Source organism: Sarcophilus harrisii, chromosome 2 (genome assembly GCF_902635505.1).
Source record: "Sarcophilus harrisii chromosome 2, mSarHar1.11, whole genome shotgun sequence".
NCBI classification, from domain to species: domain Eukaryota; kingdom Metazoa; phylum Chordata; class Mammalia; order Dasyuromorphia; family Dasyuridae; genus Sarcophilus; species Sarcophilus harrisii.
The window spans coordinates 206,670,074-206,694,947 of record NC_045427.1 but is presented as its reverse complement, the minus strand read 5'-3'; the positions used below and the strand labels follow the sequence as shown (position 1 = coordinate 206,694,947).

General features: G+C 33.2%; 1 protein-coding gene across 3 annotated transcripts in view; it reads right to left on the bottom strand.

Annotated features, from left to right (window-relative positions):
• CDH13 (cadherin 13) overlaps nucleotides 1-24,874 on the bottom strand; it is a 1,300,132-nt gene that overhangs the window by 81,161 nt on the left and 1,194,097 nt on the right. For 2 of the 3 annotated variants that reach the window (XM_023494633.2, XM_031949183.1), the window contains one exon: nucleotides 20,803-21,056. In XM_023494633.2, coding sequence (XP_023350401.1) covers nucleotides 20,803-21,056 — 254 coding nt within the window. Of the gene's footprint in view, nucleotides 1-20,590; nucleotides 20,603-20,798; nucleotides 21,057-24,874 lie in introns of those variants that run through there. The other variant, XM_031949184.1, reaches the window with a different exon arrangement.

The following is a 24,874-nucleotide window of genomic DNA, read 5'->3' as shown; positions in this document are numbered from 1 at the left end:
GAGGAAAAAAAAAACAACAAGAAATGTGAAAATAGTATGCTTCAATTTGCATTCAGACACCATAATTTTCTCTCTGGTTGTGAATGGAATTTTTCATCCAAGTCTATTGGAATTATCATTACTATATTGCTGAGAAGTGCTATCATTGTTGATCACCACATAAAACTGCTGGTACTATGTTCAAGGTTTTTTGGTTCTACTCAATTCATTTAGCATCAGTTCATGTAAGTCTCTCCAGACCTTTCTGAAATCAGCTTGTTGATTTTTCCTTATAGAAAAAAAATATTCTATCACATCCATATGCCATAGCTTATTCACCCACTCCCCAACTGATTGGCATCTACTCAATTGCCAGTTCCTTGCAAACACACAAATAGTTGCTACAAACATTTTTGCTTATATGGATCTTTTTTCCCTCTTTTGTGCTTTTCTTGGGCTACAGACACAGTAGTGACATTGCTGTAACAAAGAGTATGTACAGTTTTATAGTGCTTTGGTTTCATGAGCTAGATTTTCTTTAGATCTAGCCCTATGTCTTGTACTGTTATCAGTCAGTCAATCAAAAATTGACTAAATGCTATAGATATTCCTAAACACTGCAGATAATATAAAACTCAGATAATAGGAAAGACTAGGAATGTTAGCTTTGTTTTCAATAAAAAATGCTGTGGCACTAATTTTCCAAAGCAATGCTGTAAACACCCAGGCAAAATAATGATTGAATAATTCCAGTATTACTATTATAAAGATCTTAAAAAGAACCATATATTTTTGTGACCAAATAATTTTTTTTAATATCATAATACTGAGCAATCTGACTTAATAACATAGCACATTGGGATAATTACTAGGAGTGGATTAAAATCCTGGCTTTACCACTTATTCTTTGTGTCACCTTGGGCAAATTTCTTTATATCTTTCTAGGCATTAGTTTCCTTACCTATAAAATGAAGACGCTGGACAAGATACTTTCCTGAGATCCATTTTATCTCTAAATCTGTGATTCTGAAATACCATGAATCTAGTGAACTTATCATGAAACATTACTCTAATTGTTTTTTAATTTTTTATTTCAGTGATCAACAAGCATATCAATGATCTCTCAACTTATACAGGTAATATCTTCCATGTCTTAGTTTCAAGAACTATTATGTCCAAAACCTTTTATTTCCTGTGAGACAAACTTGATATAATAACCCTCTACAGATTTAGTTTGGTCTTTGGAAAATAGATGCACCGTCTGTTTCTGGGTATATATTTCAAGCCACAGTAGAATCTGTCTTACCTCATGCTCCATTGGCACAGCCCTTGAGACATAAGGATTACATGCAAGAAGACATCCATCAGAGAAGGACATGAGGGCAAGTAATCTTTAATATCTCCCCAAAATGAGTTACTCTTCACTTCTAGAGACTTCTATATTCTGCATGCATAATTGTAATTATCATAGAATTAAGTAATGACAAAGTGACAAAGTATTATTAGGTTCCTGCTTTGACTGTGTATATAACCTGAAAATGATATACCTCATTTTTATATTTCTTGCAATATTGTCTAGTTAGTGACATGAAAAATGTGCCTAGTAATTCCACAGTTCAGAGCCATTCATTCTCAATGCCATGATGATTTCAAGCATTATGTGGAATAATGTTGTTTTGTTGGGCAGGGGCACAGATATAACTCAATTCCTTTTAAATGCTACATTCTTCTTTGTTAATCAAATATTAGTAGGTTTAAAAAAAATTGCAGGACATTTATATTGATTTCTATGGTCTATTCAACTACATAAAACTAAACACATTTCTAAGCTTCTTATCAGTAATACTAGTAACAAAGAAGATTAAATATAGTCAAATGTTAATTTTGTAAAATAGAATCTGTTTTTAAGAAAAAACAAGAAATAGTAATGCTATTGTAATTATTTTAACAGCTGACAAATTTTCAGCCTATGATTTTAATGTTGATAGCAGAAGTTATAAGTGATATGTTAGCACTGGTGAGAAAACATCGTTCCATTTAGAATATTTTATAGCATCTTTATTTTATTTTTCACTTTTAGAAAAATACTGTTATACTTGCCTCCAGAAAATTCCTGCAATAAAAAATACAATTTAAATTTCTCATAATAATATTAGATTAGAACTCATAGTATTATGTTATAGGGTTTAACAAAACTCCTGTATCATTCCTCTTCTTAGAGATAGTTCACTAGTATAAGAGTTGCAAGATAAGCCAATATGGATAGGATGAATATTGTCCCCATAATTGTGTGCAGTTGTGTTTCAAAGGTGTGAACTGTTGGCTCCAATGGTGAATTTATTTCTACTTTTCTCAGGGGATTGTGGAGGAGTATGTGGGAACATTGAGTTTTCTCCAAATTGATTCAGTGTCAGCTCAACTAGTATATCTCTAATAGAGACTGTAAGATGAAGTGCAGATAGCACAAGATTTTGAATCAGAGGAACTGGGCTTGAATCCTTGAGAATCTATTTAACGTCTGTCAATCAATCAACAAACATTTAAAATTAAAAATTCCTAATATAGTCAAGAACATTAAAAATACCTATTGTGCTAAGTATTACAGAAACATTAAAAATGACACATTCACTATCATTAAGGTACCTACTTCTGTAGACCTCAGTTTTCTCACTTGTAAAATGAATGGTTTAGATGAAATGCTTTCTAAGCTTCCTTCAAGCTCTAAATCTATGCCCTAATATTTAAGGATGCCTGACCTTTTGGGGTACTAACATTTCTTTTTGGCCGGCTGTGCAGGGGACCTGAATTCAGTAATTGTCCAATTTGGTTAGGTTGTGTCATTTTTCTTTGGAGACAGTCACAAGTGGGGGAAGGAGGAGGAATAATTAATTATGTGGCACCACTGTGTGTCAGTCACTGTATTAAATACTTTACCAATATGATCTTATTTGATCCTTACCAAAACCCTGTAAGATAGATGCTGATATTAACCTTATTTTATAGTTGAAGAAACTAATAGGCCATTTAACTTGCCCAAGATGATACAATTACTTTCTGATATTATATTTGAACACCGATCTTTCTAATGTCAGACCCCAGAACTATATCCATTTTATCTCTTAGCTATTTCATATTAGTCACCAGGATTATGAGGGACATCTGGGGTAGTTGCTGGTATTAACATAAATCCAAACCAAAATCAAAAAAAGAATCAGGGAGCAGGACATAAAATTTCTCCTCTAACACATTCCAAAAAAAAAAATCTTTTTAATCTCACTCAAAGTTGAAGAAAAACCTTGAATAGAATATTTTGAGAAAGTGAATATAATGGTTAATTATTGAATATTAATTTGTACTTTATATTAAAAGAAAGACCTTGATAGAAACCCCAAGTGATTGCTCAGTTATGATTAGAATCTTTTTTATAGTATTTTATTTTTTCAAATACATGCAATGATAGTTTTCAGCATTCACCTTGGCAAAACCTTGTGTTCCAAATTTTGCTTCCTGCTTCCCCCTACCTCTTTTTTTTCCTCAAATCAGCAAACAATCCAATAGAAGTTAAATATGTACATTTCTTCTATATATATTTCCATACTTGTCATGCCGCACAAGAAAAATCAGATCAAATCAGATCAAAAGTGGAAAAAATTAGAAAGAAAATCAAATAAACAACAACAACAAGGGTGAAAATACTATATTTTGACCCACATTAAGTCTCCATAGTTCTCTCTCTAGATCTTGATGGCACTTTCCATCACAATCTATTGGAATTATCTTAATTCAACTCATTGATGAAAAAGTCAGATCCATCACAATAGATCATCATATATTCTTGTTACTGTGTACAGTATTTTTTTGATTCTGCTCATTTCACTTAATCTAAGTCTTTCTAGGCTTTCCATAAATTCTTTTAGAACAAATATAGTCAGTTACCCTCATATGCCATAACTTAATCAACCAGTCCTCAGCTGATGGGCATCCACTTCTGCCATCTAATCACTGGGGATATGCTGATATCTTCAGTGGGTTATCTTCCAATAAACTTATGGAATGGAGTTGTAAAATTCAGAAGGTTCATCAGAAGGATATGTGTATGTTGGGCATGAGAGAAGGGGTGAGAGCAGCACAGAGACAATTAGCATCTGTTAACAAATTAAGTTTAGCAAGGGTTTATACTAGATGGTGACTAAATAATTTCTCCAAATGAACAAGTTAACAGAATAACTTTTAACAGAGTTAAAGTCTCCATTTGGAAAGGGCCAGAAGTAAAGCAGAATGAAGTATGAAGTCCAAAGTCATTGTAAGGGTTTGCAAAGAAAATATTAACAAGAGACAATCTCAAAGGAAGAATCAAAACCAAGATAGTTATGGCAAGATCAAGGTCAGTGGAGAGTAGAGGAATGAAGACAGGGATCTTCTATAGTGGAGGGGAAAAACCATTGAGTTTGGAATCAGAGGCCCTATGTTTAAATCATGTCTTTGCTGCTTACTGCCAGTGTGATCATGAACAAGTCTCTCAATCTCTTGAACTTGGTTTTTCCTCATTTGTCAAGTAAGAGGCATTTGACTAGATGATCTCTAGTCATTTCAAAGAGGTGGAGTGCATTTTGGCTAACAATTACTAAAGAAAATAGTTCATTCTTTTCCCATCTCATTTGGATTCCTTGCCCATAATCCTATGTATAATATTGATGATTTGACAATTCTATATTTTTTACAAAATTATTTCTGTCACTAAAGTCCTTATAGGCCTGGAGGTATCCCTGGATTTTTCAAAGTTATACCTATAAATAACTTATACTATAGCTTGTACTATAGTGAGTATAAGAACTACTTGGGGGTAATTATATTTCCAGTGATGAAATGTACCTATTTTCCAAGGACTAGTCTTCTGATAATTAATTTCTCTTTACTAAGCATGGCTAACCTGGATGACAGAAGAGGTCTCTTTACTTAAATGATACTTGATAGGAACCTTAAGAAAATGAAGGTTCTAAAACATGGAAATGAGGAGGTAAATTATAGAGATTATAGACTCTGAAAAGTCACAGAATCACAGGAAATATGGAATGTCAGAAATGGGAAGCAAGGAGAGAAAATGTGGATAAAACATGCTCTGAAACTTTGGAAGTAATATCCACATTAGTGTAATCAGAGATCCATTAAAATGTTAAAACTATGTTTTAATGTTATTTCCCTAAAATAGGAATTAAAAGTGGCATAGATATCCCCTGACTTGCTATTAGAAGACTGTTCCATTCCCATTCATTAAAAAGAATACAGAGACTACAAACATTATTGTAGAATACTGGATGTCACTCCCTGGAAAGTATCCTCTTCTTTTGCTTAACTAGTAGAATTCTCCAAATTCTCAATATCTTTCTCAGCTTAAATGGCACTTTCTACTCAAGGTATCATTGCTTATTCAAGACATTCTAGTTTCATACCACTTATTTGTAAAGGGCAGGAACTTTGGAGAAATATGCTTAAGGCTCAGTATAATTGATTTAAACAAGGTATTAACTCAGTGGAATTGGTAAGACAATGGTTATTTAGTTTAGCAAGTGAGTTCTATAGTTCAGTATAATTGATTTAATCTTACAAGGAATAATAGTTCACTAGTGATATAATGATTGGTTTATACTCAGTATACTGTAATGATGTAATTGTAATAGCATATATAAATGGGGACAAACTCAGCCAGAGACAGACTTCAATACAGAGGCCTTCTTGGTGACTCTCTTGCTTCCTCCACCAAAACCAAGACCCATTCTGGAGGCCCTTCAGAGAGCTAGACAGGCCTCAAGTGAAGGAGACAGACTATGAAGGAGATAATAAGGAATTTGGACTTTATCCCTGGTTATTCTTGTGGTGATTACTCTGCTGAAAGGAAGGCTGGTCCCAAGACCTTCAGAAAGCTAACCCGAATACAACACTTAGTCTTGAGGCTATTTCTTCTAGAGTCTAGAAACCAAACACAGACTCAAAAAGAAGGGAAAAGTACAGGTACCCCTGGGTCATTGTAGCTGATCTAATATTCTGCATATCCAGTCTCTACTAGATACAATATCATTATTGCAAGATATTTTTTATTTTTCATCTATATTATTTTAAGGGCCCAATTTCAAAATAAACTAGTAAAACACTCTTGACTATTGAAATACTAAAATGTATCTCTGATTTAATTAATTCATGATTTTTCTCTAGTGAAAAATATCTCAATCCCTCCACATTTACTCATATTTTATGATTTTTTTGTCCATATTCTTCCATTTTTTATAATGAACCCATCCCACAGCTAGTTGGCTATCTAACTTTCCCTTAGTATTATGAGAGTAATAATGGAGCATTTTACTTGCCCTCATTCTTGCCATATAACGTCCTGAAATTCTTTTCCTATAAATATAATCCAAACATTTATTAAATAGCCATTGTATGTAAGATGTTATACTCAGACTATGAGATAATCAAAATTTAGATATTAGTTAATTTTTAGATATTTTAGATAATTAGATAGATAAATTAGATATTTTATAGTACTTAAAGCTTTGCAAAACAGGGCACACACTATCCTATATGATATATTCCAGCAACCCCTTAGAAATGCATGCTGTTATTAGCATTCTATTTAACAGATAAGGAAAATGAGTCTGAATGAAATTAAGAGATTTAGCCAAAGTCTCATAGCTACTATTCATGGAGTGATTCAACTCAGCTTTTCTTGACTCCAAGTCCAATGTTCTATCTGCTATGTCAAGGTGTTTCTCAAAAAAGATTAAGTCTTATTCCCAGGAAGCCCCCAAACAGTAGGGAGGGATCAGGGAAATCTTCACAGAAGAAGTGATATTTCAATTAAAACAATGTAAATTGAAAGAACCTTAAAGGACAACCAGTCTAACAGACATCTATTACAATCTGAGAAAAATTTTTTTCCAACATGACAGAAACATCACAAGATCATGAAAAAATATCTATGTGCTTTTGATCTAACCATCTTTTCTTCTATGCCTAATTACAGAAGTCAATCAATCACTCAATAAACATTTATTAAGACATTTATGTGTCAGGCATAGCACTAAGCACATCTCACCTTAATATATTTATTCCCTAAAAGTAGTCTCCATTTTTCTTTCAAGCTATGTTGCCATTGGAAATTTCTGTTTAAGAAAAAATAATCTGGAGCCTGACTTTGAGAAATTCTGAAATAACGCATTTCAAGAGAATCAGTCTATAAAGGAGGACTCATCTCTTTAAAATTTTTTATTGCATTTTAAAGTATCAAGTTCTCAGATTGATATTTGGAAAGCAAACCAGCAACAGACTATGAAATACATTTCCTGAATTAGTTACATGATTCTTGGCCTGTGATTTCATTATCCATGGTTAGTGCTTAGTATATGCACCCAGGGAGAACATAGAATATTTGTTGACAGCCTGGGATTGGTGATTGACAGGTCTAAGAGAGGGTAATAAAAGTAATCTGAACTTTATTTCACTGCATTATTTCTAAGTTCTAAAATGTTTGGAATTGAATGCAGAATGTTGATACTAAAAATGTGCATTATGTTGATATCTTTCTCTCAATAAAGTCTCCTCTCATCTTTTTTTTTTTTTTATAAAAAGTCTTAAGCAGATCAACCAAATATAGGAGTTGCTGGCTAAAGGACAACCACATTAGCATTTATCATGTGTTTCTATATTGTGTTCTGGGACCATGTGTGCTCTTGAGTAACTAGATGACTTTTCATAATTAAACTTTGAAATACAGGATAGTAAAAATTATGCCTCCAATATTCAAACTCAACAAAACTTAGAACAATTCATTGCAAAATAGATGACTTAGAAAAAAGCCACATCAGCTGTAAAAAAATATGCTTTTGACTTTCTATTCAAAGGTCAGCTTTCTGGCTTTAGCCAAATCGAAGGCACCTAATCGCAAGGGATAATTAAATGTTTCCATATTCTGAGTAGTATTGAAGACAGAATTCCATTTTTAGCTACCTCAGATGTAAAGCCTTTTAAAATTTAGTTATTTAATTAATTAGATATTTCCCCCAATGGTGTTTTCACAGCATAGAGTCTGACCACTTACAAAGAGTGAGCTGTAATAACAACTTTACATAAATAATTGAAATCCCAACAGCACAGGAGGTAATAAAAATGTACTGGAGCCATAAAATATACAAATGGAAGGACGTCCCTTTAATTAAAAATTGCAAGGGCATCATTGTAAACAATGCATTACTATCTCATACCCCCTCATCCCAGACTTGTTGAGTTAAGAAAAAAATTAACTAAACTGATCTCAAGATGAAGAAGGAAAAAAAAAAAAGATTATTGAGATCAGTAACTATTTTTAATTAAGATCAACTGTTAATAATGGAATTCAAGAGAATATGGCTTTTCTTTTAATTTCCCCAGGTAGAAATGTTATTAAATTTGGCTTTTAACTCTTTCCTGGATACAGAGACTTAACTTCTGATTAAAATGTAAATGGTGGTTAGGAAAAAAAAAAATTCCATATCAAAACACTTAAATCTTCCCAAGATGTAGTAAATTTGTGATAATTAAATCAACATTTGGAAACGGTCATTCATTTAATCATAAATAAAAAATTAAAAAGAATTTTGGAAGAACATTTTTAGGCAAATGGAAAGGTATTTTAGCATTTTTTTTTTTTGCCTTTAAATAATTAAAGACTTGTGGTGAACACATCTGTATTCTTAATAGAAAGGTTTTTACTGGCTATTCCCAGTGATCTTAGAGCACATGGAACTGACAGTTTATAAGAACATTAGCATCTGGTTTCTGACAAATCTCTTATCATTCTAGGGCTTCTTTTTGGATGAGTTTCAATTATTACATTAATCCTGGAGTTTTAAAAAGTACTTCATTCATTGGGGATAGATTGATAAAAGTTGCCATCAGAATTTTACTACACCTTTGGAATTGAATTTTCTTTATGTTCAAATGCATTTCCCAGCTACTTTGAACTTAACAAACAGATTATAACATCAAACTGAGAAAGATACAAATTTAAAGAACAAGCAAGAAAATTACTTGAAAAATACAGATCCCATAAGAAATCAGGATAAGGCATTTTTGCATTCATTTTAACTTTTAAGAGATGAATAATTAATTTAAATCGGCTTCAGACATTCAGGGTTCAGAGAATAAGTTCAATTTGGACTTGGGTTGCACAAGAACTAGTTATCACAAAAGGTCCTTTAATGTTTCATTGATTAATTCCTTTGTTTTTCTTTTTCTTTTCAACAAAGTCTATTTGTGCTTTCCACATAGTACCCACCTCACTTCCAATATGTGAATTTTAAAAATTCTGATTTCTTATCTCTTCCTTTAACTCATTCTGGTTTGCCATCCTAAGTTTCTGGATTTGCCCTCCTTGATTAAAACCACTGTGTAGTGAATGTCACTGTTCTGTCTGCTGTTCAATGGATAGTTTTATTGAGGAGGGGGAGAGAGGGAGAGAGAGGGAAGAAGAGAGAGAGAGAGAGAGAGAGAGAGAGAGAGAGAGAGAGACCGAGAGAGAGAGAGAGAGAGAGAGCAACAAACCAAACACCCAAGGATTTGTATTCTATTAATGTAAAGAAACAATAAGGGCATAAAAATGTTTCAGAGAAATTCAAAGGTTTGTTGACAATTATGTGGTGGGTTGGGATGCCACCAAATCAATTAGGTATTTTTGCTTCTTGTCTCTTTCTCCCCAGGATGGATACCATAATTTCTTTATTTTACTGAAGTAAAAGTTTAAAACTCTGTGGCTTTCTTCTTTGTGTTGTTTTATACTTTGGCTGCCACTATTATTTATACAAGTGTTAATATGTTGGGGATGTTATTGTTGCTGCAGCATTCACTATCATTGTCATGCATTCTTTTTCACAAAATTCATATGTGTTTTACATTTTAAAATTTGAAACCTAGCTTTTATACATTTATTTTCAGGAATTTTATTTATCAGAATTTTCTGTCCCTTTCTTTTACATTCAGGTTTAAGGCAGAGAGAAGAATGGTGACTACTGTGAGGTTGAGAGGGAGATGAGAGAGGCAGATAGGATATTAGAAAAGAAACATTAAAGGTGTTTCAGAGAGAGAAGTTTGGTGGAACAAGGACCAGGCAAGTAGGTAGGAATGGGAGGAGGATTTATTAAGAGGATTGTTGAGATTGCAGAAAATGGAATAAAGAAAAAGGATGCCCAAGGATTGTTAGGAAGCTTGGATTAGAGATATGTAGCTTTCTCTACTTGTAATGTTCCGAATTATTTACCAGTCTAGAAAACTCTTTCCTTTTCACAACTCCAACAGTTAAGAAACTAATAAACTACCTGCCCATATGGTTCTGATTCTGTGTCTTTTAACTATAGCAACTCTAACTCATAGATGGTAGTGAGGATGGAGGCTTAATAATCCCAGGGTTCTGTCTATAGTTATCTTTACAGAACATTGAATAAAATGTGAGCTCCTGAAAGGCAAGGGATTGTTTACATGTTTATTTTGTTTTGTTTTCCTAAGGCCAAGAACAATGTCTTTCACATTGAAATAATAAACATATATTTAATTGAGTTCATCCTTTTCATCCTTCTGCTTTTGTACAAAAAAAGACTGAGGCTTCATAATGGGCTCTGGCCAGTCTTTGCTATGACTTTAGTGTGTGTGTGTGTGTGTGTGTGTGTGTGTGTATATGTGTATGTATGTGTATCAGTAAATGTGACAGATTTTGGAACTATTCTCCAAACATCCACTAAAATCAGCAGAGTCCATTGCTACTTTGCCCCTCATGCTTCTATGTGTAGCTTTAATGAGTTGGGTGCTGGTTTTCTAAAATTATAATTCATGAGCCCCCAGCAGCATAGTTCCATCCACAATTATCTATTAATATCAATTAATTAGACAGATACAATTAGATTTTAGAAGGGGCATTTATTGTGGTAGTATAGTTGTTCAACTGGCCCAAAGCATCCCTTAAAAGTCTGTGAAATACTTGATTACTAGACTGGTCAAAGTGCATGAGGAGTAGGCTGATGCTGAGACAATATCAGTAAAGGAGCTAAAACAATTCTTGGAAGTTATTTTGCTACAGTCCCCAAGGCATCCCTTTTAAGACATCTTCTCTTCTGGGCTTGTTAAGTCTTAAAGTTGATTGGGTATGTTGAGGGTTTTTGCTTTGTTTTTTCCCTTCTAGACTCCCAACATACACATTCTTGTGAATATCTCAGGGGTACAATTAATATTATGACATTTATGAGAAACCCAAAATTCCCTGATCTCTAAATTTCAAAAGGCTTACTTTCCTCTGAGCCAGGAACTCAAGGATTTAATAGTAGTGCAGATTTTGAGATGGCTTCATCTTTGCTTAACAAAGCAAAGTCCCCTTCCTCTTCCTCTTTATTCTACCTGATCTTCAACTCCATGCTCCACCCTTGAGCCCACAGCAGCCCTCAACATATCCAGCCCAGCCTAGAGGCAACTTTTATGGGATTTCAAAAACTGTCAAAAGAATCTGCTGCAGGGTCAATAACAGAGGTTCTTTAAAGAACAATATTAGGATGAGAATGGTGTATTTTGGGGGCTCAATAGGACTCTTCAAGGACGATGCATTAAAACTTTCAATGGAATTTTTAGAAAAATACACAAATGAGCTACCTATAGCAAGATGTGTCTTTAAAACATTTCATCCAAATATCTAAGCACATAGTAGTATATGCCTGCATATACTTCAAAATCATTGCAGTCTATCCTATGATGCCTTCACCATTTTGACAACCACAAAATATTTATTGGATGAAACTAATCCCAATAGTCTGTTTCAGCTTTCAGGATTGTTGACTCACGATGGTACAAATAGTCGGGTAATAAGGAAAAATTCTACCTTTCTTCCTCTTTTGTTTGTCTCTTTGAATTATTAAATTTATTTTATTGCAAACATAATAGCTGTCATGCTGTTGCCAACTTTCATTGCTATAGCTTTCTTTCCTCACTCCCCTTCTGACACCGGAATATACCTACCAAAAATAAACATATATAACAAAATTAAAAAGACCTTCTGGCAAAGGAGGTAGAGACATTTAATATATGAAACTTGAAAATACAATATTTGTCCTCAGTCCCTTTTGTAGACACTAAACTAGCCATTTTCAGGAAGACTGGTAGGAGTAGTAGAAGACCAATGAGAGGTTTTTATACTTAAATTCTCTGCAAATCACAAGGTCCTTATCTAGTGAAATTTACATGTAAAGAAGGAAACTGAGAACCAGGCTGCATCAAGACTTCTATGATTGGATCATTAAATGTTCAAATTTGTGAAGTTCAAACTGTATTAGTATTTTACAGAAAACTCCTAAGACTTAAACAACTTTTCTCAAACAAACTAAACAAACTTATTGTGCAATGTCATTATAGTTTTTCCCATTCTTTTCAAGGTCATCTAATCAAGGAAATTTTTCACATGTATTTGAAAACCTATTCTTAATGACTGAACTGAGAATGTTTTCACCTGGTTAAAGTATCTGGGCATATCATCTTGCTCTTTTTGTAAGGTATTTTAAGTAAGAGGGGGGACATTATTTGGTTGATTCATAAACCCACACTTAAATTATATTTGGAATGAGGAAATGACCTCTAGGGATGGTGGGTAGAATAAAAATTTGCTGAGGAGCAAGGAAACTAGGTTGAAAGATGGAAAATCTGGAAAACAAAGATTATAACCTAGGAAGTGTAGGGTGGATTATTTAGATGCATGCAGATTCAAATAATACATACCCTATTTTTGACAAAGCATAAAATAGTTTGTGGATAATAGCAACTGTCAGTAGAAGGATCATTGATTTTTCTAATCTGAAAAGACTCTCATCATTCACATGGAAGTGATGTTATCTAGATTTAGAAGATTTTTGGTGCCTTACAAGGAAGACACGAGAAAATACCATTCGTTATTGCGTCTTATTTTTTTCTCATTTTGTTTCTTTTAATATGAATGAAAGTACAGTTAGCCCTATTTTAATTGGAAAGAGTTTATTGTGGGCTGAACCTGGAGCCTTAGGATCTTCAGGGTTAATTGAAGTACCACTGGGCATAATGACTTCCCTAAAATATGAAAAATGGAAGAACTAGTTTTTAAACCTACATGTTCCTCTTTCAAATCCAGAGCCCTTTCCACTGCATTACTCTAACTCTTAGTTCCATTGAGTTATAGTAAAATTTAAGCACTGCTAAGCCATGAATGTAGAACTCAAGGCACTAAGAATTAAAATGATAAGCTGAGCTAGGTCATAATAAATGCTTTTTGAAAGTGTGATTACAAACAAGCAAGAAGATTTTAGTGATCATCTAATTAATCATTCCTAATCTCTCTGCTGCATTAGGATTTGTCCACTCATGGCAAATTTATTATCATACAGAAATACAGCCTAAGAAAAATTTCAAAGAAAACTTTTATTCTATGTGTGACTCTACCAGACAATAGATACCTACTACATGATAAATCTCTCATCCATAGAGTCCTTACAATTGAAAACTTAGTTCTTATTGGATTTGGCTAAGTAGTATAAAAATGATTTTATCTATAATTTTTATCTGACAGAGACTTAGTCCAAGTCAGAATAATAGGCTTTTTGTTCAAAGAATCTGTAGAAATGATACTGACACTTCTTTGTTCATGATTTGGAAGTTATATTTTTATATATGTAATTTCTGATCTCTTTTTCTATTTCTAGCACAATGCCTAGAATCTAATAAGTGATAACAAATGCATGTTTACTTAACGTGGCTTGAATATTTATTTTGAATATAAACCTGTGGGTAAAAGTTAAACTAGCAAAAGACTAATCAAAAAAAGCAAAGTGAGAGAGATTATTAGGCACTGGAGATTAAACAATTCTGATAGGGAGACATTATTTAGCTCTCTGTTTGCTGATTGCTAATACAAAAAGGTAAATTCCTTTGGGTTACAGAGTATTTATTGACTGACACAAGAGCATGTAATGATAATAATAATTTTGTAATATAGTAATAGTAATAAAACCCAAAGGAATTTACCTTTTTGCTTTAGCAGCTAGGAAACTAAAAGTTAAACAGTGTCCACAAGTTCTTTAATTTCTAAGGCCTGATAATATCTATTGCTTTTAGCTTTCTGGTTAGTTTTGTACTTCTTTTACTTTTACTTATGACACATACTACTGTATTCAAACACACATATACTTATGTTATATATTCTAAACAAATAGTCAAGTTAATATGTATTTATTAAGCACCTATTATGTGTCAGATACTGAACAAAATAATGATAAAAATTGATCATTTCTGTAGGGTTTTAAGTTTACAAAGTTTTCTTAACATGCTCACATGTTAAATACCATAAATAAAAAGCATCTTATGGACATTTATCAGAGGAATATACTGAGGTGCAGAGAAATGTGAATTGCCCAAAATATTATAGCTGCTAATTTTTAGAAGTAAACTTGGTCACAGATCTCCTGGCTTCAAATACAGCATTCTTTGTACTATACCAATAAGAAAACAAGTCCATCATAATAGACAAAATAGACCCTACAAATTAATATGTCAGGAATTTTCAAAGAATCTTTATACAAAGACCATAGTAGAGCTAATGTCTTTGAATATATCATTATATATAATATGAGTAACGACATAAAATCTTCTTATTTTGTGTGGATAACTAAGATTGCTAGTCTCATTTTTTTTTTTTTTTTTTTTTCATTTTCATGCTTTTTCTGTTCAGGAGAATTCAAGACCATTTGTTATTCCCCATATATACCATTCCATCTCTTTTCTCCATAGTTTTTCTCAAATATTGCCCCTTATATGAAATGAACTTCTTTCTTTTTCTGATACTATGCCTAAACCCAAAGTACATCTCAAGTGTTATTTCTTATATTAGGCTTTGCATGATCCCATCCCTATCTTCTCTTTCCATCACACAATTATGACCATTTCCTCTCTTTAAATTACTTTTTCTCTTGTTTGTAACTACTGTATAGTCTGCACGGCTATATCCCAAAGTAGAACGAAATATCCCAAGTAGAACTCCTTGAGGATAGAGATTATTTAATTTTGCTTCTTGTGTCTCCAGTGCCTAGGACAGAATTATGAATATAGTGTTGTTGTTCAGTCACTTCAGTTGTATCTGACCACATTTTTTAAGTAAAAATATTTGATTTCCCATTTTTCTCTCTAGCTCATTTTTCATATAAGGAAACTAATGCAAACAGGATTAACTGACTTGCCCAGGGTCACACAACTACTAAGTGTCTTAGATTGGATTTTAATTTAGGAAGATGAGTCAATCTGTTCACTGTATCACATAATACCCATTATTGTCAATTTATGCCCCACCTCTCTTGAACTTGGTAGGCATTGAAATGTTTGTTTAAAATATTTAAAGAGGGAAAAGTAGAGGAAAGGAAAGTAATATTTAGTATATCCTTTAAGGCTTCCTGGCAGGTTGTTGCTCAAGAGTTTTGATAATCATTAGATGACAGTCGAATAGCAAAAGATTTTTTTAATAGACCCTGTCATGCTGGCATTCTGTCTTGTTTAAAAGAAAAATACCCTTAGGCTTTACATGCTATTCATGAAGAAGATCAAGTTTATACAGTGATGGTGGTCTAAAAATGTAGTTTTCATTCAAGCTCATGAGGTTAAAGGGTGAGAGTGATTTCTATCCAAAGTTGCACCACAGTGATCCAGCAGACAGGGTTAATATTTTCCTCAAAGCAAAAAACTTTGAAACTTCTTGAATTACTACAGTTGGTTGAGAGCCATCTTTTCTATGGCCCTTAATACAGAATTTTGGTCTGACCATTTTGGCCATACTAGGAAAACAGAATGGTTTCTGTTGACTCTCTTATGCTTGATGGGCTTACAAGCATAAACAGCTGCAAAACACACCCATCTACTGAATGAATCCACATGTTAGGTAGGGTAAGGGTAATGTTGGAGTATGTCTGCCAAACACAGTCATTTCAGTTACAGTATCACTGTTGGCAAGCTCCTCTGAGAACAATTAGCCAAAAGGCTCAGATGCTATTGAAGTCCACTCCTAGCTCGATATAACAAAATACTGTTATTAGCACAGATAAGAATGCTTAGCTTTTGATTTGCAAGAGCAAAAAGAAATGTGTCCAATTCATTAAAGAGTTGTACCCATGTTCCTTAAATACAAATTTAAAAAGAAAAGGACCAGGTGTAGCTGTTTTCCATCACAAAATTATAATTTTATTTGTTGTAAAATGGTTCCTGCTACTCTGTTTTTAACAATAATATTGTAGAATACATTTTGAAGAAGCATTCATAGCCAGAGACTTATGTGAATAAAGATTATGTCATTTAATCCTCAGATGGTACATGTCTATGGAGGTAATGGTTGAGAAATGGTCAATGAATGTCCCAAATAAGCTCAACTTAGTCTTTATCATTATTATCACAGCTAATATGTACATAGAACATTAAGGTTTGCAGAGTACATACATAACTCACTCAATGATACAAAGGCACCCACATCTTTGGGTTAAGGCACTCTGAGATTGGTATTATTATTGTTGTTCAGTCATTTTATTCCATTTGGGGTTTTCTTGGCAAAAATACTGCAGTGGTTTGTCATTTCTTCTCAGATCATTTTACAGAAAATAAAACTAAGGAAAATAGGGTTAAGTAACTTGTCTAGGCTCATATGACTAGTAAGTGTCTGAGAAAGTATTTGATGTAAGGTCTTCTCTTAGAACCCACTTGGCCTTCTGAGACACATAGAAGTTTTCATATTTAAAGATAAAGTCAACTATGTGCTTTGATTCTATAATGAGGAAAATTTACTTATTGAGTGTATAATTTGGTAGGAATCATTGACCTTCACCCAAAACAAGAACAAATACAGTTCAAGTGCCATCTTCTACTTAAGATCTTTGCTGATGTTCCCAACTTGTTATTACTTACTTTTGTTAACCTATAACCAGTACTTTCTTCCTCTTCTTTCCATTACTTTGTAAATTAAAAACACAACCTATCAGCCTCAAACTGACTTAGATTAAAGTCCAATCTCTAATATATACTGCAGTGTGCCTCGGGGCAAATCACACAGCTTCTCAGTGCTACCAAAAACTCTCAAATCTGAGAATATTACAAGTCTATATCATTAATGAGGATTTCCCTAAACCAGAGATTCTCAAATTATGGTCTTGCTACTCCTAAAGATCCCTGAAACATTTTCAGTGGGTCTCTGAAGTCAAACAATTATTTCATTATTTTCATCATCATCATCATCATCAGATATTTGAATTTTGAATATAGTACATGTCAGTGGGTCAGTTAGATGATATAATGGATACAGTACTCATTTTGGAGTCGGGAAGATTAATCTTCATGAGTTTCCATCTTTCCTCAGAAATTTATGAGCTATGTGACCCTAGGCAAATCACTTAATCCTATTTCCCTTAGTTTCTTCATCTGTAAAATGAGCTGAAGAAGGAAATAGCAAACTACTCCAGTATCTCTTCCAAGAAAACCTCAAAAGTCACAGAGAATCGCACACAACTGAAACAACTGAATAACAAAAAATATTTCAAAAGCTGCAGCCCACAAAATAAGCTCTTTACAGGAGTCCAAAGTATTTTTTAAAATGTAAAGGGGTTCTGAAATGAAAAAAGAAACAAAAACAAAAGCAGATAAACAAACAAACAAAAGAAAACCTTTAGTAATCACTGCCCTAGACTTGTAAAATCATAAATCTAGTGGGAAAAAGGATATGTATTTTGAAAATTTACTTATCTGTGTATATATATTTTTGCAGCCTTTCAATAGAATATAAGTTTCAAAGAGGCAAGCACTGTCTTGTTTTCTTTGTACCCAGAACTTTGTACCTAATAGGATCTAAAAACACATCTGTTGAAATGAAATGAGTTTTTCTGCTGGGATGTTTCTGGTAAATAAAATATTTTATAATTATTAAATTCTTAGTTGTCAGTTATGGATAGTCCTAGAACCAACAGAGATCATCTTAGAATGATATGGTTGAATTAAGTGGTCTTTTTCTAGGCTGGAAGGTTCTTTAGGAAAAGGAATCTAAGAAACATTTTAATTTGCTTTTAATTATTTGAAAAGTGAGCTCCACTTAAGAAACAAATTAGCCTTCTCAGTGATCTTTCTTTAAAATCTATTATGCACCATGTATTTTCCCAATAGAATATTGTAGGGTTTTTTTTTTCAAAGAATATCTCAAGGTAATTGATTCTAATTGTATTTTTATATAAGTTTCAACATCATGATTGTGAATTTTCTCTCTCTGCTCCCAAGACTTCTCATGTTCAGTCTCTGATCTCATGAAATAATACTTCTCATTTTTCAAGTCAAAGGTGGCATATAATAATTGAATCTTTTTTCCAGAAAATTGTTATCTGAAACCCGGCACAATCTATCAATAGTATAGTCTGGCTTTTTATTGAACTTCTATCAGCTACCAGAGAGTAAGGATACTCCGATGAGTTCTAGGTTGAGTGCATTACACCCAAAAGCCCCCATTTCCATGCAGACCTGTGCCACAAAGTTCCTAGTGTTTACCCATTGCTCAACAAACATAAGTGACAGTAATGGATTAATGTGTTTCTCTAAGGAAGTAAGTCAAAAAGCATATTGACTTTCTGTTTTTTATTTAAGAAATTGATCTACAAGAAGATATACCTGGCAAAGACAAAAGAGTAAATAGCAGAGCTCTTAGATATTCCATTTGCAGAGAAGCAAACTGTTTCTATCACTATAACTGAATTTTCTAATGCAAAAATGTTAAATCTGTACATTCAGAAATGTGAGGCTATTTCACTTTTCACTTCTATATCATCCTCCAACTTTCATCTGTCTGCTAAACCAAAACCATTCTTTTCCACACAAGTTACTTAGCATATCAACGAAATCTTACTCCATTTTATGCTTCCTGAAGAAGAGCCACCTATTTCAACCCTTACTTTAGCAGCACAAAATTACATTTAAACTGCCCTAAAGATATTTGAAAATTGTAGACTAGCTGATGTTCCTTTGAGCTAGAGGTCTCTTCTCAGAGACACTTAAGTAAAGCATTGCTGCTGATATTTAAATGGTGTATTTTCTCTTCCAGGTTCTGTGTAAAAGAAGATTACTATTTCAGATTCACATTTTTAGAGGACTTAGGCATTCTTTTCTAACATAATTCTATTGATCAAAACTTCAGAAAGTTTTGTTGTAAAATAGATTTATTTGGTGGGATTGGAAAATAGGTTTCTCTTTTTCATATCTATTTTCTTCCATGTGAAGAAAAGAGAAGCGTAAAATTATGTTTCTTTGGACATACTATATATCTGTACATGTATTATATGTATAAATATATAGAGTATATAGATGTAGATATGTGTACATATTTACATATATGTGCACACATATATATACACAAACATTTGTACTTATTTATGTATCTAAAATATAAATATGTTTAGATAATTATTTATTGAACAAAATAGTTGAGAATGGAAGGGTGAATTAGCTAGCATTTATTAAATACATACTATGTGCTAAATGCTAGGAATACAAAGAAAAGGAAAAGACAGTTCATGTTCAAGAGATGGAGAATCTTGTGAAAGAGTCCCAAGGACTCTAGGTCACTGTGGTTAAGTTATGGGGAATTATAAAACTAATTGATAGATTTTTTTTTAACATATGATCCTAATTGATGCCATAAAGATGCACATCTTTTGAAAAGCAAGTTAGGATTTTGTTCATACATATATACACATGACTTTCATGTGGATGAAATTTTGTTATTAACTAACAAGAAAGCAAGAGAGTCAACCGAGTACATAGCGACTGTAGAGGGTCTGGTTTTAGAGACAGGAAGCTTGAATTTCAAGTCCTACCTCTCTCTAATACAAGGACTACATGACCATGACTAAGTGACTTCATCTCTCTGTGCCTCAGTTTTTCAATCTATAAAATGCAGCAATATAGAATTAATGGCCTCTGAACTCTCTCTCAACTCTAAATCATGATTCTATGAAACTTTCAAAATTCTTATCAACAGAAGGAGTTTCTTCATCAGGTTGTTTCTTACACTAGTAAAGTCACAGGTTCACATATATACACCTGTAGAGAGACATTTGCAGATGCACAAGCACCTATATCTCATAAAGAACATTACTCATTTTGCAGCTTCAAATTTAAAGCATTAATTAATCATAGTTTGCTTAATACCAATCTGACAATAACTATTTTTGAGTATTGTATATAATCTGAGAAATGGGGCCAGAAATTCTGAATTCTCTATCTCTTGCCCCTTTCCCACTCCCCTGCACTCTTATCAGTATATAATATAACTCTTAATGCAACTTCTCTATGGGTAATTACCAATCCTACAATCGCATCACAAAAATTAGTCTTGGGGATGAAAGAATCTTGGGATAATCCAGTCCAAGTGCTACTTGGACAGTCATCTTTGACATCATTCCACATCATCCAAGCCAATATTTTACTTATTACTTGACAATTCTACATTGAACTACAACTTCACCTTGTCTCTCCGGCTTCTTACATTCCAGGCTTGCCTTATTGCTCAGTCTCATGAGAAACAGAGCTGTTATCTCTCAGCTAACTAATAGAGTTCTTAGCTCCATCACCTCAAAACTTTTTTCACTATGACAAATTCCTGTGCCTTCTCCAGGTCTCTAACAAGTTTAATTTAATGGTATGTTGCACCTGGCAACCAATTTCTACAGACAGAGCAGGCATTTACACTTCTTTTTCCAGGCTTAGATTGGATAATAATATACTCACCTAATGGTCTGATGTTGCAAGGAATCAGGATCTGTGGCATTTACTGTCAACAGCATGCTGCCAATAGAGATGTTCTCACGCTTGGTCACTGTCATGGGGTCTGGATGGAAAACCGGGCCTTCATTTACATCTGAGACAGTTATCTGGACTGTGGCTGTAGAGCTGGGGCCATATGCTACATCAGGAACCAATGGATCTTCATTTTCTACTTTGATCAGTAGTGTGTGAAATGCTGAAATTTCATAATCCAAAGGCTGAAAAACATGCAGAGAATTATTTCAGGATAAAATATATACATATGTATGGGAAGGTGTGGGCATTTAGGGGAGAGGTACTACAATTCAAAAGTGTACAAACTTTTTATTCCCTATTAAAGGTGAAGCTTATCACTCACATCCCAACTGTGGCATCATTAAAACTAAATATTGGGAGCATTTCTAAATCAAAGTGATGATAAAACCAATAATTCATTTTTAAAGCTGTCCATTCGTCTTACTAGAAATATAAGAATCCAAAGTGTTGCTTTAGTTTAAAGCTAATAGCTACCATAAAGTGTACACTACAAAGACAATGGACTCTCCAAAATTACATCCTTCATGTTACTACTACATCAATCATGTCAGCCTTCAAATTGTCTAACAGCTAGAGGAGCATTACTCCCAGGAGCTGCTAAAAACAAGCACTGTCAGGGAAAGTTAGTTTCAAAAGGGCAAAGCAAATGATTATCAATGAAGCATAATGTTATTCTTGAAAGCTATTTCCAAGGTGCATAAGTCATGAAAAGTCCTTTGGAAACCAGAAAGGCTTTAAGCCCGTCCTAGTGACATACTTTTTACATATCATGTGGGGACTAGCCTTTCTAAGTTTAGGAGTACTTATAACCACGTTATCTCCATTTTATGAGAATATTGAACTTAGCAGCTCCCTAAGACCATGTGGATAACTGCAATCTGTATTAGCAGAATGAATATCCACACTGATGAAATTATGGCTCCTTGAAGTTAAATCAAATAAACCATTAAGTGCAAACCAGTAATTGGCTCACAAGTTCAGAAGAGGCATAGCACATGGAAAAGTCAATAACAATGTAATACTGATGATATGCCCTTTCACTTAATATCTCTTCATCCAAACATGGGAAGTTGACAAACACATGTTGACAAAAATATGAATTGCCAATGTTTCCCCTTTTAAATTCTCAATTGGATTAATTGTTCAAGTCATTCTATATCTGGTAAACACAAAACTACAGACAGAAAGTGCTCCCACCCTCTGCCATGGTTCACTAGCCAATATTCTTTTTTGATCAATATGGCAAACCAGACATCACAGGTCTCCCTTACTGCAGTAATTGTTGAAAAAAAAACCCCCAAAAAAACTTCTGAGTTTATAGCAGCCTTTAATCATTTTAAAGAACCAAATATATCCTATAGAAAGTAAGATAGAAAGGTGAGAGGAAATATCTATCTCAAACATTGAATAACTTATGTGAAAAAGGAATTTGCTTCTTTAATTGGAAGTTTTCTTTTTTTTTGTGGTTGAATCATCATACATTTATTATAACTTTTATTTTTGACATCCAACTTAATGCAAAAGAGTGTAGATTTTAAAAACATAATCAGATTATGTCAAATAACAAAATCTTCATCTTTTTTTTTTATTTAATAGCCTTTTATTTACAGGTTATATGCATGGATAACTTTACAGCATTAACAATTGCCAAACCTCTTGTTCCAACTTTTCACCTCTTACCCCCCACCCCCTCCCCCAGATGGCCAAACCTCCCCAGTAGATGTTAAATATATTAAAATATAAATTAGATACACAATAAGTATACATGACCAAAACGTTATTTTGCTGTACAAAAAGAATCAGACTCTGAAATATTGTACAATTAGCTTGTGAAGGAAATCAAAAATGCAGGTGTGCATAAATATAGGGATTGGGAATTCAATGTAATGGTTTTTAGTCATCTCCCAGAGTTCTTTTTCTGGGCATAGCTAGTTCAGTTCATTACTGCTCCATTAGAAATGATTTGGTTGATCTCGTTGCTGAGGATGGCCTGATCCATCAGAACTGGTCATCATCTAGTATTGTTGTTGAAGTATATAATGATCTCCTGGTCCTGCTCATTTCACTCAGCATCAGTTCGTGTAAGTCTCTCCAGGCCTTTCTGAAATCATCCTGTTGGTCATTTCTTACAGAACAGTAATATTCCATAATATTCATATACCACAATTTATTCAGCCATTCCAACTGATGGACATCCATTCAGTTTCCAGTTTTTAGCCACTACAAAAAGGGCTGCCACAAACATTCGTGCACATACAGGTCCCTTTCCCTTCTTTATAATCTCTTTGGGATATAAGCGCAGTAGTAACACTGCTGGATCAAAGGGTATGCACAGTTTGATAACTTTTTGAGCATAGTTTAATTGGAAGTTTTCAAATACAGATTGGAGATCACTTGTTACTAGAGTAATAGTAGTAATTTCTATTCAAGAATAAGTTAGACCAAATCAATTCTAAAATGCTTTTTTGAATTTGAGATTTTGTGATTCCATGATGAGTTTGACACTCTCAGTTCTGGAATTTCAACTTTGTAGGAAATCACAAAGATATAAAGAACAATTGCTAATAGTTTGAGTCAGAGTTGGATGACAAATTTGGTAAAAAAAATATGTACTCTTCACAAAGAGATCATAAAAAGTGAAAAAAACTTGCATGTACAAAAATATTTATGGTAGTTCTTTTTTTTTGTGGTGACAAAAAATTGGAAATTGAGAGAATGCCCATCAATTGAAAAGTTGTGATACATGAATGTAATGGAATACTATTGTTCTGTAAGAAAAGATGAACACACTGATTTCAGCAAAAACCTGGAAAGCCTTACATGAATTGATGCCAAGTGAAATGAGCAAAACTGAGAGAACATTGTCCATAGTAACAGAAACATTGGGTGATGATCAATTATGATTGATTTAGCTCTAAGACAACTCCAAAAGATTTATACCAGAAAAAAAAAAAAAAAAAACTATTCACATCTAGATTTAGAATCTGAATGATATTAAAACATACTATTTTCACTTTTTAAAAAGTTCTTCTTCATGAAATTTCCTTTTCTTCTCTTTAACAGGATTATTTATGTACAATTTATGAGAGTAATTAATATCCTGCCTTAATTGGCCTTACTTATGACACAGCAGTATTGTCTCTGGCTATTTGGGAATGGAGGAAGTGGGAGGGAGAAAGAAAAAATAGGAACTCAAAATTAAAAACAAATGAATGTTGAAAACTGTTTATGTGTAAGTGGAAAAATTAAAATGCTATTTACTGAATACAATAAATAAACAAACAAACAAGCATTCTATTAGAGAACCTAACTATTCTGATGTTAATATTTGGCCATTGGGGATGTAACATTTTCCAGTGGAAGTAGGAAGTAATATTTAGAACTATTTCCTGAGAGTGGGTTTTGGGGGTGAATGTAGTAGGTGTAGGTATTGGTTCTGTGTGAAAATGTATATATTCTGTGAGGAAAAGTGGTACAAAGGATAAAGAGCTGGCTCAATGTCAAAAAGATTTAATGTAATCATAGGTCCATAAACTTATTTAAAATAAGTAAAAATAGGTAAAATATTTAAAAATATAAAAATAGGTATCCCAAAAATCTTAGAGTATTTTTAAGGTTTAAAGGTAGCTTAGAAAAGCACTAAGACTTTTGAACCATTAGAAAATACATACCCTCTAATGGTTAAATGCAAACATTAAAATAGTTTTTTTAAGCTTTAGTAGCTTAAATATGGTCTAAGACTTTTGGGACATCTTGTATTTTTAGCAGATTTTATTTTCAAGACTCTTAGTCAACCTAATAAATACTTAGGTTTAGGGACTTTCCCTGGCTGGTGGTGTCTTGCCTTGAGCCCAGGTTATTTGATTCTTAAGCCATCGATCTTTCCATTATACCACACTGCTGCCTTGAGATAAACAAACTAAATACACTTCAATAGGTGTTTAGATTAGTTTAAAAAACAAAGAATCAGATAAACCTCTGCTGTAGTTTCAGAAAATCT